Here is a 16,897-nt window from a genome sequence, read left to right on the forward strand (position 1 = left end):
GTTAGTAGTTTCCTCACTGCGCTGGTGAAGAAAGCTACTCATCATCGACTGCAGACTGAGGCAGCCGCTGCTGGTGGAGCTGCCACTGCTCCTACCACCCCACCCCTCCCCTGCTGCCATGCCAGCGGAACGCGAGCGCACAGGGCCCACAGTGTCTGAGGATGGACGTTGGCGCACAAAGGCAGAGACCAACTGACTACATAGGTGGTTTTTATAGTACGTAATTTTGGCCTCCCTCTCAGCAGGTGTGAAAAAGGCCACCATTTTGGACCGGTAGCGAGGGTCCAACAAGGTGGACAGCCAAAAGTCATCCCTCTGTCTGATGGTTATTATTCGGCTGTCGCTACGCAAGCAACCGAGCATGCTATGGGCCATTTGTGCCAAGGAATGCGAGGGACTCCCTGCCTCCATCTCCACAGCATACTGCCACGGTGCGTCTGGGTCCTCTGTCTCCTCCTCCTCCTCCTCTACCAGATGCTCCTGCTCCTCCACTCCTGTCCGCTGAGTGGAAAAACCACCCATTTCACTCAATAATTCCTGAGCACAAATGTCCTCCTCTACCTCCTCCTCTTCTTCCTGTCCTGCCCCCACAGGGGTCATGTGGCGTTGAGATCTGTGCGCCACGTCTACCGCACCCTGACCAGCCATTGTTAACAGCATTTGTTCCAGGACGTGCAACAGAGGAATGACGTCGTTCATCCCATAGTCCTGCCGACTCACGAATAGCGTGGCCTCCTCAAAGGGCCTGAGCAAGCGGCAGGTGTCACGCATGAGCTGCCAATGGCTGACATCTAAGTTACACAGGGGAGTACCTTTATCCGCTTGTAACATCAGGAAATCGGTGATGGCCTTTCGCTGCTCGTAAAGGCGGTCTAACATGTGTAGGGTTGAATTCCACCTTGTTGCAACGTCGCAGATCAGGCGATGCTGTGGAATTCCGTTCTGCCGCTGCAGCTCAATGAGGGTGTTCTTTGCGGTGTAGGAATGGCTGAAATGCATGCACAGTTTACGTGACATTTTAAGGATGTCTTGCAGTGGGATGGTGGATTTTAGGAACCGCTTGACAACCAGATTGAACACGTGAGCCATGCATGGCGCATGGCACAACCTTCCTTGACGCAGAGCAGACACCATGTTCTTTCCGTTGTCAGTCAACATGGTTCCGATTTTTAGTTTGCGCGGAGACAGCCATCTGTCGATTTCTCTGTTCATTACACTCAGCAGTTCCTCCCCTGTGTGACTACGTTCGCCAAGGCATACCAGGTGCAGCACAGCGTGACACCGTTGCGCCCTGCACATGTGATATGCCGGTCGGGTAATGGGACTTGGCACGGGGGTGGCGGCTGAGGACACGGCGGAAAAAGAGGTGGTAGAGGCGGACATGCTTGCTGGACCAAGGACGTGCAAACGTGGAGGCAAAAGCGTCGTGACCTGTCCAAGTTGCTGGTGCGGCTGTGCCGGCACCACGTTCACCCAGTGGGCCGTAAATGACATGTACTGTCCCTGACCGTAGTTACAGCTCCACACGTCGGCGCTGCCGTGCACTTTGGCAGAGACCGACATGCTCAAAGACTGGCCCACCATCTCTTCTACATGTGAATGCAGGGCTGGCACTGCCTTTTGGGCAAAGAAATGACGGCTTGGCACTCTCCACCGCGGCGCGGCACAAGCCATCATTTCTCGGAAAGGTGCTGAGTCCACCAGTTGGAAAGGGAGGGACTGCAGCACCAGCAACTTGGACAGGAGGACGTTCAGCTTTTGCACCGTCGGGTGCGTGCTCGCAAACTGTTGTCTCTTGGATACGGATTCCAAGAAAGACTGTTGACGGAATCCGAGAAGAGGAGTAGCAGGAGAAGGAGCATCTGAACGAGCGGAAGATGCCAATGAGCGACAACTCCCCTCAGCAGAGGTGTTGGAGCCTTGACTGGCTGATAGAGGGCGATTGACGACGTCGGGTGACGGAGCAAGTAACGGAGCGGGTGATGGAGCGGGGGCTGGGGCAGGCAGAACCGCCGTATGTTTATCACGGTTTTCCCAGGCCACCGAATGGTGACGCTGCATATGCTGACGCAACGCTGTAGTCCCAACATGGGCCCCCTGGCCACGCTTGCATTTCTGGCCACATAGTCGACATACGGCTACGTTTACTTCCTCGGGCGGCTTGAGGAAAAATTGCCACACCACCGAGTAGGAAACTTTGCCCCCGCTACTCTTCACTGGCTGACTGCTACTTCCTCCGTGCGCACCGGCACCACTACTGGCCGTGGTGGTAGGCTGCAGTGGAGCTGGTGCTCTACTCCGTGGACGTTTGGCTCCACTGACACTGATGCGACCCTGCTGCTGTCTCCTGGGCAACCCACCGACTGTTTTGCTCGCTGCCAAGCTGCCACCCTCTTCTCCTGATGATGCGGAAGAAATTGCCTGATGACGACGAGGCTGCCAAGTGCGATCAACCTCCTCATCATCAAGTAGGGTCTCCGCCTCACTACTAGCCCCCTCGGCTGCGTCTGGGTCAGGAGACAGACCTGTCTCTAGACCGGCTACCGAGCCACTCTCCTCGCCAGTACTTGTTCGCTTGGCTGCTGAAAAGGCCGATGTCTCCCCCCGTTCCTGACCGCCCTCTGTTAGCTCTTCCTCACTGTACAGTGGGGCTGAGCCCACAGCATGCGATACTTCGCTTGGTGAGGGAACAGCAAAGGACAGGGGCAGGTAGAGGACACGTGATTTCAGTGGGCTTGGTCCCGGGCCATGCCAACTAACGGTTGTGTCTGACGTACCCACCGACCGTTGGCTGTAGGTGTCAGAGGTGACCTGGGAAGAGGAAGACGACCGAGCCAACCAATCAATGACGGCAGGGTTGTCGGTGGAGACACGACCGCTGGATGACACCGGGAGCACTGGCCTCTGGCTGCGAATACTGCTGCCTCGACCCCTTCCTCTGCTGCCACGTCTGCTCGCTCCTAAAACATTGCCTCCTCTGCCACTCCTCTGCATGTTGTCTGACATACTATTTAATTCAACGATTAGGTGTCCCTGAGTAACAATTCTCTGGCACTCAGTAACAATTCTGTCTGTCCCTGAGTATGAATTCTGTGGCCCTGAGTAACAATTGTGTGTCTGTGCAAGTAACAATTCTGTGTCTGTGCAAGTAACAATTTTGTGTCTGTGAGAGTAACAATTCTCTGGCACTCAGTAACAATTCTGTCTGTCCCTGAGTAACAATTCTCTGGCACTCAGTAACAATTCTGTCTGTCCCTGAGTAACAATTCTGTCTGTCCCTGAGTATGAATTCTGTGGCCCTGAGTAAGAATTCTCTGGCACTCAGTAACAATTCTGTCTGTCCCTGAGTATGAATTCTGTGGCCCTGAGTAACAATTGTGTGTCTGTGCAAGTAACAATTCTGTGTCTGTGCAAGTAACAATTTTGTGTCTGTGAGAGTAACAATTCTCTGGCACTCAGTAACAATTCTGTCTGTCCCTGAGTAACAATTCTCTGGCACTCAGTAACAATTCTGTCTGTCCCTGAGTATGAATTCTGTGGCCCTGAGTAACAATTCTGTCTCTGTGCGAGTAACAATTCTGTGTCTGTGCAAGTAACAATTTTGTGTCTGTGAGAGTAACAATTCTCTGGCACTCAGTAACAATTCTGTCTGTCCCTGAGTAACAATTCTCTGGCACTCAGTAACAATTCTGTCTGTCCCTGAGTAACAATTCTCTGGCACTCAGTAACAATTCTGTCTGTCCCTGAGTAACAATTCTCTGGCACTCAGTAACAATTGTGTGTCTGTGCAAGTAACAATTCTGTGTCTGTGCAAGTAACAATTTTGTGTCTGTGAGAGTAACAATTCTCTGGCACTCAGTAACAATTCTGTCTGTCCCTGAGTAACAATTCTCTGGCACTCAGTAACAATTCTGTCTGTCCCTGAGTATGAATTCTGTGGCCCTGAGTAACAATTCTGTCTCTGTGCGAGTAACAATTCTGTGTCTGTGCAAGTAACAATTTTGTGTCTGTGAGAGTAACAATTCTCTGGCACTCAGTAACAATTCTGTCTGTCCCTGAGTAACAATTCTCTGGCACTCAGTAACAATTCTGTCTGTCCCTGAGTAACAATTCTCTGGCACTCAGTAACAATTCTGTCTGTCCCTGAGTAACAATTCTCTGGCACTCAGTAACAATTGTGTGTCTGTGCAAGTAACAATTCTGTGTCTGTGCAAGTAACAATTTTGTGTCTGTGAGAGTAACAATTCTCTGGCACTCAGTAACAATTCTGTCTGTCCCTGAGTAACAATTCTCTGGCACTCAGTAACAATTCTGTCTGTCCCTGAGTATGAATTCTGTGGCCCTGAGTAACAATTCTGTCTCTGTGCGAGTAACAATTCTGTGTCTGTGCAAGTAACAATTTTGTGTCTGTGAGAGTAACAATTCTCTGGCACTCAGTAACAATTCTGTCTGTCCCTGAGTAACAATTCTATGGCACTCAGTAACAATTCTGTCTTCCCTGAGTAACAATTCTCTGGCACTCAGTAACAATTCTGTCTGTCCCTGAGTATGAATTCTGTGGCCCTGAGTAACAATTCTGTCTCTGTGCGAGTAACAATTCTGTGTCTGTGCAAGTAACAATTTTGTGTCTGTGAGAGTAACAATTCTCTGGCACTCAGTAACAATTCTGTCTGTCCCTGAGTAACAATTCTCTGGCACTCAGTAACAATTCTGTCTGTCCCTGAGTAACAATTCTCTGGCACTCAGTAACAATTGTGTGTCTGTGCAAGTAACAATTCTGTGTCTGTGCAAGTAACAATTTTGTGTCTGTGAGAGTAACAATTCTCTGGCACTCAGTAACAATTCTGTCTGTCCCTGAGTAACAATTCTCTGGCACTCAGTAACAATTCTGTCTGTCCCTGAGTATGAATTCTGTGGCCCTGAGTAACAATTCTGTCTCTGTGCGAGTAACAATTCTGTGTCTGTGCAAGTAACAATTTTGTGTCTGTGAGAGTAACAATTCTCTGGCACTCAGTAACAATTCTGTCTGTCCCTGAGTAACAATTCTCTGGCACTCAGTAACAATTCTGTCTGTCCCTGAGTAACAATTCTCTGGCACTCAGTAACAATTCTGTCTGTCCCTGAGTAACAATTCTCTGGCACTCAGTAACAATTGTGTGTCTGTGCAAGTAACAATTCTGTGTCTGTGCAAGTAACAATTTTGTGTCTGTGAGAGTAACAATTCTCTGGCACTCAGTAACAATTCTGTCTGTCCCTGAGTAACAATTCTCTGGCACTCAGTAACAATTCTGTCTGTCCCTGAGTATGAATTCTGTGGCCCTGAGTAACAATTCTGTCTCTGTGCGAGTAACAATTCTGTGTCTGTGCAAGTAACAATTTTGTGTCTGTGAGAGTAACAATTCTCTGGCACTCAGTAACAATTCTGTCTGTCCCTGAGTAACAATTCTATGGCACTCAGTAACAATTCTGTCTTCCCTGAGTAACAATTCTCTGGCACTCAGTAACAATTCTGTCTGTCCCTGAGTATGAATTCTGTGGCCCTGAGTAACAATTCTGTCTCTGTGCGAGTAACAATTCTGTGTCTGTGCAAGTAACAATTTTGTGTCTGTGAGAGTAACAATTCTCTGGCACTCAGTAACAATTCTGTCTGTCCCTGAGTAACAATTCTCTGGCACTCAGTAACAATTCTGTCTGTCCCTGAGTATGAATTCTGTGGCCCTGAGTAACAATTGTGTGTCTGTGCAAGTAACAATTCTGTGTCTGTGCAAGTAACAATTTTGTGTCTGTGAGAGTAACAATTCTCTGGCACTCAGTAACAATTCTGTCTGTCCCTGAGTAACAATTCTCTGGCACTCAGTAACAATTCTGTCTGTCCCTGAGTAACAATTCTGTCTGTCCCTGAGTATGAATTCTGTGGCCCTGAGTAAGAATTCTCTGGCACTCAGTAACAATTCTGTCTGTCCCTGAGTATGAATTCTGTGGCCCTGAGTAACAATTGTGTGTCTGTGCAAGTAACAATTCTGTGTCTGTGCAAGTAACAATTTTGTGTCTGTGAGAGTAACAATTCTCTGGCACTCAGTAACAATTCTGTCTGTCCCTGAGTAACAATTCTCTGGCACTCAGTAACAATTCTGTCTGTCCCTGAGTAACAATTCTCTGGCACTCAGTAACAATTCTGTCTGTCCCTGAGTAACAATTCTGTCTGTCCCTGAGAATGAATTCTGTGGCCCTGAGTAAGAATTCTCTGGCACTCAGTAACAATTCTGTCTGTCCCTGAGTAACAATTCTCTGGCACTCAGTAACAATTCTGTCTGTCCCTGAGTAAAAATTCTGTGGCCCTAATAACGTTTCTGTGGCCCTAAGTAACAATTCTCTGGCACTGAGTAACAATTCTGTCTGTCCCTGAGTATGAATTCTGTGGCCCTAACTAGCGTTTCTTTGTCCCTAAATAACGATTCTGTGGCCCTCATTAACAAGTCTGTGTCCCTGAGTAATGGTTCTCTGTCCCTAAGTAACTTCTCTCTGTCCCCAATTCTCGTTTCTGTGGCCCTAACTCTGTCCCTGTCCCTAGTACAGAGCGGTCTGCCTCTGTTCAATGACTGCAGGCAAATGAAGATTTCCAAAATGGCCGCTATATATACCTCGACCATTACACAGTGCTGGCTGGCTGGCTGCTGATTGGCTGATGCGATCACATGTCGTTGAGGAATGCATTATGGGGCAGCGCGCCTTGTCTGCGCGCCTTCCCCGACATCCCCGCTCCGTCGCCGCACATGTCAGCCGCCATTTTCGGAAAAATTTCGATTCGCGCGTCCGAATTAGGCTGTTTTTCGGATTCGGCACGAATCGAAATTTTTCCGAAATTCGACTCGAATTCCACTTCGGATACTTCGATTCGCTCATCTCTAGTTATTACCTTTCATTCCACCAGCCTCTCCTTATTAGATTGTAAGCTCTCAGGATCAGGCCCTCCTATCCCTCTTGTATTGAACTGTATTGTTGCTGTATTGTCTCCTGTTATATTGTAAAGCGCTGAGCAAACTGTTGGCGCTATATAAATCCTGTATAATAATAATAATAGACTGCATAGGACTTAGTTAAAACCCTCAATGACGCTCCGCTTCCCTGTTCTTATATATAATTTCCAGTGCCAACGTGTGGCATTACTCCTTACTTCTTCCCAAAACATCAACATCTTTCTGATACTTTTCTTCTGCCTTCCTCTTCTCAATGTAGGTACAGCAGTCCAGGAAGGCATCCACACACGGCTTTTCCTCTGTAATATGGGTGGCTCTGATCTCACAGCTGTGACCCATGGGGTTCTCCCTCATGCCATCTTTGCAGCATTGTCTTATCGGCCCTTCATACTTGGAGGCTAAAAAAGATAAGTGCATTATGAGAACCATTTTTAAAACTATCTCCAGCCCCAAACATTTCCCCCTCATCACCTTCCCGCTAATCCTCTCACTTTAAAAAAACCTAATTACGCACCCAAATTTGTGGTCATGTAGCTTTTTGGATCTTCTATTTTCTTCATGAGCCCACGTTGCTGTCCATTAGTGGGAGTCACACAAGTTCTGAGGACATGATGACAGCAAGACGATGAGAGGAAACAACGAAGGTGGTGGGTCTGGAGTGGTGAATTGAACTTAGGAAAGGGGTGCCATAAACTTTACCACAATCATGGCAAACTCAACTAAATAAATATGCTTGCTGGAGGGTTTTTTTAAACATTGGGATTGGTAGGAGAAAAGTTAGCGGGAGATATTGGAGGTGGGTACTAATTCACCCAGTGGTTGGTTTGAAAACAAAACTATAATGGTTTAGGGTCAATTTTCTTTAATTTATTTTCTTCTGTTAGTGTAGCCAGACTCCCACCTGTGCTGCTGCCCCCTCCCTATCCAGTCAGAGGCTGGAGGAGGAAATGTAATTTAGAAAGTGGAACTTTAGTCTGTTCTACTGCTCCTTCACTATCTACTCAACGACTGGGGGAAGATATATGACTAAGGAAGTGGAACTTTAGCCTATGCTGTTGCTGCTTAACAAGCCAATCACAAGCTGGAGGAATAAATATTACCAAGGCAGCAGAACGTCAGCCTTAGCTGCTGCTCCCTCTTTATCCAATCAGAGGCTGAAGGTGGAATTGTAACCTGTGAAGTGGAGCTTTAGTCTATACTACTGCTGCTTCACTATCCAATCAAAGGCTGGGGGAAGAGATACAACTAAGGAAGCAGAACTTCTACCTGTGCTGCGACTCCTTCAATATCCAGTTAGAGGCTGGGGTAGGAGATAGGCAATTACCAATCTTGTGACCTTGGGTAGGAGCTGTTGCATTGTGAAGAAGATGGTTGCAGCTATATGAGAAAAGTAGGACATACGGCAAGGCTTGAAATTTCCACTCGCCTGCTCGCCAATGGGCGAGTGGAAATTATGGTGGGGGTGAGTGTGTCCCCCAGGGCCGTCTTGCTGAGCAGGCTCGGAGCTCAGGCCAGATCTGTCATTGGCACTGGGAGCCATCAGACTTCTCAATAGCTGAGCGCAGTGAAAGCTAAGCAAGGAGTGTGTGCTGTGCTCTCTGCCTCCCCCTAGAGTGCAGTACCCGGATCTGTGAGTGAACAATGAAGTACTGCAACTTTTTAGGGTGTGTGTGTGTCTGTGAGTGTGTTTGTGTGTGTCCGTGTATGCATGTACAATTGTACATGTGTCTGTGTGTATGTTCATGTGTGTACCTGTACATGTGTCTGTGTGTGTGCATGTACGTGTGTGTGTGTTTGTGTGTATGTACATACATGTGTGTGTGTACATGTGTTTGTGTATGTATGTACATGTGTCTGTATGTACGTGTCTGTGCATGTGTATTTCTGTGTATGTACATGTATCTGTGTGTATGCCTGTCTGTATGTGCCTGTGTGTGTATACATGTGTCTGTATGTGTGTGTGTGTACATGTGTCTCTGTGCGTGTGTGTACATGTTTCTGTGTGTGTATGTACATGTCTGTGTGTGTGTACAGGTGTCTGTTTGTGTGTGTTTGTTGGTGGCGAGTAACTCTAAGGCCTGGCTAGTAGCTCAGGACTTGAAATTTTAAGCCCTGACATACGGTATACATCACTGATATGCTGAAAATGTGATTTTTGAGTGGAGTTTCCTTTAAAGGCGGCATTTATATTTTATGAGATTACTGGACCTGTACAGATATTACTGAATCATTTTCTCACCATAACTGTTCTGCAGTTCAATCAGCTGGGCTGTGGAACGTCGTTTCCGTTTTAAAGGAGCTTCACACAGAAGTTCTAAATTACAAGAAGATAGAATATTAAACATAATATTGTTCGTTTTAAGCAGCATGGAAAGGCAGATGTGTCATTACCCCCCGTTCCCATTGAGAGACCTTTCCTTGTGCATCCAGAATTACAGAGGTTGAACAAAAAAATGGAAATACTAAATGATATGCAGGTGTGAAAGTGATGACATGTTTCGCATTGAAAGCAGGAGTGATTCTTTTTCTATGACGGCACATACAGTTTCCAGGAAAACATCGTTTCATGAACGTAAGCTGTATGCAGGGGCGGACTGACCATTTGGGAACTTGGGCATTGCCCAAGGGCCTGGGGTCAGAAGGGGGTCCCATGAGATGCCCCTGGTACCTTTCATAGGCTTTTTTGGGTGTGGTTTGAGTGTAGGCAAGGACACAGGGGCACCATGATCCCCTATTGCCCGGGGGCCCCATGAGTTGTCAGTCCGCCCCTGGCTGTATGACATGGTCAACTGACTGAAAGAGAGAAAAGGACATTGTGCAGGATTGTGACCCAGAATGAGAAAACAGCTGCTGCAAAAGTGACTGCAGAACTCAATCTCAGTCTTTACAGGGCCCAGTCTTCACAGGACTGAGATTGAGCTCTGCAGCTACTTTTGCAATAGTTGTTTTTTTATTCCGGGTCACCTTCCTGCGCTATATCCATTTGTCTCTTTCGGTCAGTTGACCATGTGGACCGCGCTTATGCTTATCAGGCAACATTTTCCCAGAAACTGTTTATACTGTCATAACCTTTGATACTGGACCCCGTGACACCGCAAATAAATTGTCAACTTCAATCACAAAGGCACCAGCTAAGCGGCACCAACAACTTGCCCTCTTTGAAGCTCAGTAAGCTCTGACATTACCAGCAACGCACACAGTGAATGACGAAAGTGAGGTTTGCCTTCTGTTAGCTAGGTGTCTCATCACACAGCAAAAGAATGTTACATCACTTCCGCTTTCAACACGAAACATGCAGTCACTTTCACACCTACAAATCATGGAGTGTTTCCATCAGGGGCGGACTGACCATTTGGAAACTCGGGCACTGCCCGAGGGCCCGGGGTCAGTAGGGGGCCCCATGAGATGCTTCTGGTACCTTTTTCATAGGCTTTTTTGAGTTTGGGCAAGGACACAGGGGCCCCATGATCCTCTAATGCCCGGGGGCCCAATGAGTTGTCAGTCCGCCCCTGGTTTCCATTCATAGTCTAATCCCTGTATAAGCAAAACTGTCTTTCTTTGTGTTTTTTTTTTTTAGAGTTAAGGGAGGGTTATAACCCTGGTCAGTTTTTTTTCCATCTACTGACGGCCATAGATCGAATGAAAAACGACCGAAAATTGGCTGCAAAAAAAAAAATTGGCCGATTTTCAGATCATTAGTGCGGTAATCGGTCGGCCATTTTTTGTTGATTTTTGCCATTTTCGATTATCAGTCCTGCTGGAAAATAATCTGCCAAATTTGTCGTTCTGCTGATTTTCGCGGCAATGATGGACAAATCTGCCGATCTTTTTCCGATTTTAAAAAATGCGCATGAGCAGTGACATGAAAGAAGAAGGAAAAGAAGAAAAAGGAAAAAAATAGAATATGAATGAGAAGAAGAAATAGAATATGAATAAAAAGAAGAAATAGAATAGAAAGAAGAAGAAATAGAATATGAATAAAAAGAAGAAATAGAATAGAAAGAAGAAGAAATAGAATATGAAGAAGAAGAAATAGAAGAAATAGAATGTGAAGAAGAAGAAGAAGAAGAAGAAGAAGAAGAAGAAGAAGAAAAGAAGAAATGGGATATAAAGAAAAAAGGAGAAATAGAATATGAAGAAGAAGAAAAAAAAAGAATTTCAGTCCAATATTATATTTGACATTTAAAAGTATAGCAACATTGTACCTATTTGTATACCCGAATAGAAACATCTGTATCCAAAATGGATACAAATAGATACAATGTTACAACTTTTTCTTCTTATTATTATTCATATTCTATTTCTTCTTCTTCTGCATATTCTATTTCTTCTGCTTCTTCATATTCTATTTCTTCTTTTAATTCATATTCTATTTCTTCAAATTCTTCTTCTTCTGCATATTCTATTTCTTCTTCTGCATATTCTATTTATTCTTTTTATTCATATTCTATTTCTTCTTCTTCTGCATATTCTATTTCTTCTCTTTCTTCTGTATATTCTATTTCTTCTTCTGCATATTCTATTTCTTCTTCTGCATTTTTTATTTCTACTTCTTCATATTCTATTTCTTTCTCTTCTGCATATTCTATTTCTTCCACTTCTGCATATTCTATTTCTTCTTCTTCTGCATATTCTATTTCTTCTTCTTCATATTCTATTTCATCTTCTGCATATTCTATTTCTTCCTCTTCTGCATATTCTATTTCTTCTTCTTCATATTCTATTTCATCTTCTGCATATTCTATTTCTTCTTCTTCGTATTCTATTTCATCTTCTGCATATTCTATTTCATCTTCTGCATATTCTATTTCTTCATCTTCTGCATATTCTATTTCTTCCTCTTCTTCATATTCTATTTCTTCTTCTTCTATTTCTTTTTCTTCATATTCTATTTCATCTTCTGCATATTCTATTTCTTCTTCTTCTGCATATTTTATTTCTTCTTCTTCTTCATATTCTATTTTTTCTTTTTATTCATATTCTATTTCTTCTTCTGCATATTCAATATAATTGCCGGCCGTAGATGGGACAAAAATCAGCCGATTTTTTTTACCAATGGTGGTAACGTCGGCTGATTGAACGACCAATTTTTCGTTTTTCTAAAAAAAACTACGGCCGGTTTTCTCCCCATCTCTAGCCTGCATAAGTGCCATTGAGGAGATTTACCTTCATATCCTGTTCCATAGCCAAAACAGGTAGTGAGAGGAAATTCCTGCACATTAAGGGAATCCATTGGTGCCCCCCAGGTCACCAGAACTAGTGTCCCCATTGAAAGATTTCCCTTCTTATTACGTTTCTGGGAACAACCCAAAATTTTAGATTTTATTTTATTTTCAGTTTCAATGATAATGGTAAACAGGACGACTAGAGAGGGGTAATCACCCTAACGGGGGCACAGACAGCACTAAAAAAGCTCACAGGAGTTCGAATCCCTCTCCACTCCATCCAAAACTAAAAAATAATGTTTTCTTTAGTTATACTTTAACACGAAAAGGAAAATAAAAGGGAACTAACCTGATCTCTGCACAGTGGTAGTCTTTGTACTGGATTGAAAAGTCAAGCCAGCATCAAAAAACACCCCCATGTTGTCAGCCCCGCATCCAGGTGTACATCCAAGATCTGCCTTCTCCACCAAATTCCACACCTAAATAGGACAGAGAAAGAGTCAGGGCAGTTCTTCCAGCAACAATATTACTTTTTTTTTTAATCTAGCCAATATTGATTTATAGATTTCGCTAAGACCAGGGGCAGACTGACAACTCATGGGGCCCTCGGGCAATAGGGGATCATGGGGCCCTTGTGTCCTTGCCCAAACTCAAAAAAGCCTATGAAAAAGGTACCAGGGGCATCTCATGGGGCCCCCTACTGACCCCGGGCCCTCGGGCAGTGCCCGAGTTTCCAAATGGTCAGTCTGCCCCTGGCTAAGACTTAACATTTTATTATAAGTCCTCATTCACACTGGACGTTTTTGTTTTTACAGCGGCTGCTTTTGGCTTTTGGCGTTTTTTTTCTACAGCCAGTAAACCCCCCAGCATGTTACCCCATGTGTCCATGCACACAGACTTTTTCAGCGTTTTTTAAACTAGTGGGTTCATAGGGGAGTTTTTTAGCTGTAAAAATGCTCTAATGCTGGTAAACGCGGTAAAACATGGTAAAACGCGGAAAAATGAAGAAAACCAGCATTTTTGAGAGTTTTTTGAGCCAAAATGTTATTTTTTGTATGTACAAAGCTCTAAAAAATGGAACGTGGAAAAACGCAGCTAAACATTAATGCAAAAACGCTAAAAAATGCTGAAAAACTTTTTATTAAAAGCGTTTTTAACACGACTATATAATGCTGCTGGCGTTTTTAAAATGGCCAGTGTGCATGAGGACTAAAGTTTAAAGCATAACTAAAGTTAACATATAGAAAAAAAAAAGTCTGCGGGTGCATTTTTGTAGAAGAGTAAAAGAGACCTTATACCGTATTTTTTGCTCCATAAGACGCACTTTTTTCCCCCAAAAAATTGGGGGAAATGTCAGTGCATCTTAGGGAGCAAATATGGAGCACCCAGCTCGTTGTTCCCACCGCTGCCGTGTTAGAATACCGGGCCGGCTGCTCGGGTCCTCTGTGCAGCAGAACCTGCACCTCGGTCCTACCTGTTCCTCGGTCCAGTGATGTCCTCACCGTCTTCTCTCCAGGGCGCCGGCATCTTTAGTGTGGGCACCCAACTGTGACAGCTTGTGGCTTCACAGCCGGGAGCCCACTGCGCATGTGCAAGTAGCGCTGGGCTTTGTCAATGGTCCGGGAGCCTTCTGGGACCTGTCACATGTCCCAGAAGATGGGGAGGGAGGACAACTCCGCAGAAGTGGGAGCGGGTACCTGACAAATTTGGGTAACTGCTCTCCCCCCTTCCGCTCCCCAAAGGTCTGCAGTCTCTGGTCATCTCCAGTACTATGTCCGCAGTCTATGGTCATCCCCTGTACTGTGTCCGCAGTCTCTGGTCATCCCCTGTACTGTGTCCGCAGTCTCTGGTCATCTCCTGTTCTATGTCCGCAGTCTCTGGTCATCTCCTGTACTATGTCTGCAGTCTCTGGTCATCCCCTGTACTGTGTCTGCAGTCTCTGGTCATCTCCTGTACTGTGTCTGCAGTCTCTGGTCATCTCCTGTACTGTGAATGCAGTCTCTGGTCATCTCCTGTACTATGTCCGCAGTCTCTGGTCATCTCCTGTACTGTGTCCGCAGTCTCTGGTCATCTCCTGTACTATGTCCGCAGTCTCTGGTCATCTCCTGTACTGTGTCAGCAGTCTCTGGTCAACTCCTGTAGTATGGTATTATGTCCGCAGTCTCTGGTCATCTCCTGTACTACATCCACAGTCTCTGGTCATCCCTGTACTATGTCCACAGTCTCTGGTCATCTCCTATAATATGTACGCAGTCTCTTTTCATCTCCTGTAGTATGTCCGCAGTCTCTGGTCATCTCCTGTACTGTGTCCGCAGTCTCTGGTCATCTCCTGTACTATGTCCACAGTCTCTGGTCATCTCCTGTAGTATGACCGCAGTCTCTGGTCATCTCCTGTACTGTGTCCGCAGTCTCCGGTCATCTCCTGTACTATGTCTGCAGTCTCTGGTCATCTCCTGTACTATGTCCGCAGTCTCTGGTCATCTCCTGTACTGTGTCCGCAGTCTCTGGTCATCTCCTGTACTTTGTCCGCAGTCTCTGGTCATCTCCTGTACTGTGTCCGCAGTCTCTGGTCATCTCCTGTACTGTGTCCGCAGTCTCTGGTCATCTCCTGTACTATGTCCTCAGTCTCTGGTCATCCCCTGTACTGTGTCTGCAGCCTCTGGTCATCTCCTGTACTATGTCCGCAGTCTCTGGTCATCTCCTGTACTATGTCCGCAGTCTCTGGTCATCTCCTGTACTGTGTCCGCAGTCTCTGGTCATCTCCTGTACTGTGTCCGCAGTCTCTGGTCATCTCCTGTACTGTGTCCGCAGTCTCTGGTCATCTCCTGTACTGTGTCCGCAGTCTCTGGTCATCTCCTGTACTATGTCCGCAGTCTCTGGTCATCTCCTGTACTATGTCCGCAGTCTCTTCTTGTTTCCTCCACTAAAACCTAGGTGCGTCTTAAATAGCGAAAAAATACAGTAAGTCTCTTCTGCCAATAAACTACTTTGTTATCATTTTGTTTATAAGGGCATACTGCTTGCGGTGTTTAAGTGCAATGCCCATTACTGCCAATTTTGTAAGAAGCCAACAATAAGGTCTCAAGCACACTGCTGCTCCTAAACTCATGTTTTTGGAACTTTTGGTATTTTTTTGCCAAAGTCCCTGAACACAACTCCATAAAAGCTGATTTACTAAAACTGGAGCATGCAAAATCTGGTTCAGCTGTACATGATAACCAATCAGCTTCTAACTTCAGCTTGTTCAAGCTTTGACAAAAAAAACCTGGATTGGTTTATATGCAGAGCTGCTACAGATTTCTCTAGTTTTGGTAAATTAGCCCTTACGTGCTCATGCATGCAAAGGCTTTTATCAGAGTTTAGGATCAGCAGCGTCTACATGCGCGTCAACACTAGGCGCATTTAGCGCTTGAACATTAATTCATTTCAACTGCCGGAATAAATGATTATTCTGGCCAATAAAATGAATTAATGCCCAAGCATTTGAGGTGGCTAAACGCGACATAACACTGTACACACATTTTACAGAGTCAAACTTTTTTATGCTACCAGCAGAAAGGCATCTAGAAAATGGGTTTTGAGCATCCAATGTGCATGAACCCTCATGGCCTCATGTACACTGCTGCTCCTAAATGTGAGATTAGGAGATTTTGGCGTTTTTTTGCCAAAGCCCCTGAACTCAACTCAATAAAAAGCCTATGTGTCCATCTGCACATAGGCCTCATTCAGGAGCAGCAGAGTTTACAAGCAGTTAAGCGTTCCTCTCCTGAATGCAGAAGAATTGCATTCAGGAGAGGAACGTTTTGGCCAAAAAACTCTAAACATGGCAAAAACATGTGTAAACGTGGCTAAACGCATCTAAACACAGCTAAACACCAGCTGCATTTAGCGCTTGGGTGTTTATCCATGTCAATGGAAAATACTCGGGCCAATCAAATGAATAAACACCCAAGCGCTAAACATGGCTAAATGCCAGGGGAGCTTAATGTCTAGTGGACTTCATGTGTACATGAGCCCTAAATCAGGCACTCATCAGCAGCTGTTCATTGACGGACCTGGAAGGCATCAAACCCAGGAGAAGATAAGGATGATGGACAAGGAGAACTGAAGAATTTACATCTCTGAGGATATGGTTGCACAGCATACATGCACATTATGGCGAACGTTTTGTGGACCTGCAGCAGACTTATGCAGGCCATAGACGGGTCGAAAACCAACCGTTTTTTTATTAAAAAAAAAAAAAATCGGACGTTCGATCGGCTTACGTTACCACCAACAGGAAAAAAAACCAGCCGATTTTCGTCCCGTCTACAGCCAGCATTTAACCCCATAATTACTTCTGTCCCTTGCAGAGAGCTCTGCTATTATATTTTACATGAAAAAGTCTTCCGGTTGCAACAATGTATCTATTTGTATGCATTTCGGATACAGATGTTATTATTCAGATACAAATAGATACATTGTTGCAACCGCAAGACTTTTCATATAAAATATAATAGCGGACTGGAATTCTACTTCTTTTTTCTTCCTCTTCTTTTCTTCTTCTTTTTCTTCTTTTTCTTATTCCTCTTCTTTTTCTTCTTCTTTTTCTTCTTCTTCTTCTTTTTCTTCTTTTTCTTATTCCTCTTCTTTTTCTTTTTCTTCTTTTTCTTATTCCTCTCCTTTTTCTTCTTCTTCTTTTTCTTATTCCTCTTCTTTTTCTTTTTCTTCTTTTTCTTATTCCTCTTCTTTTTCTTCCTCCTCTTTTTCTTTTTC

The 16,897-nt window shown here is 44.9% G+C and overlaps 1 protein-coding gene across 1 annotated transcript in view; it reads right to left on the reverse strand.

The window, feature by feature from the left end:
* Window positions 1–16,897, reverse strand: part of C3 (complement C3) — a 151,937-nt gene that overhangs the window by 78,041 nt on the left and 56,999 nt on the right. Inside the window, exons 15-17 of the mRNA XM_089656129.1 lie at window positions 12,492–12,621; window positions 9,217–9,291; window positions 7,175–7,375 (exon numbers count right to left, since the gene is read on the reverse strand). Of these exons, the coding sequence (XP_089512255.1) occupies window positions 7,175–7,375; window positions 9,217–9,291; window positions 12,492–12,621 (406 nt within the window). The remainder of the gene's footprint in view (window positions 1–7,174; window positions 7,376–9,216; window positions 9,292–12,491; window positions 12,622–16,897) is intronic.

Source organism: Staurois parvus, unplaced genomic scaffold, assembly GCF_062004578.1.
Source record: "Staurois parvus isolate SC_StPar_1 unplaced genomic scaffold, SC_StPar_1.0 ptg000887l, whole genome shotgun sequence".
NCBI classification, from domain to species: domain Eukaryota; kingdom Metazoa; phylum Chordata; class Amphibia; order Anura; family Ranidae; genus Staurois; species Staurois parvus.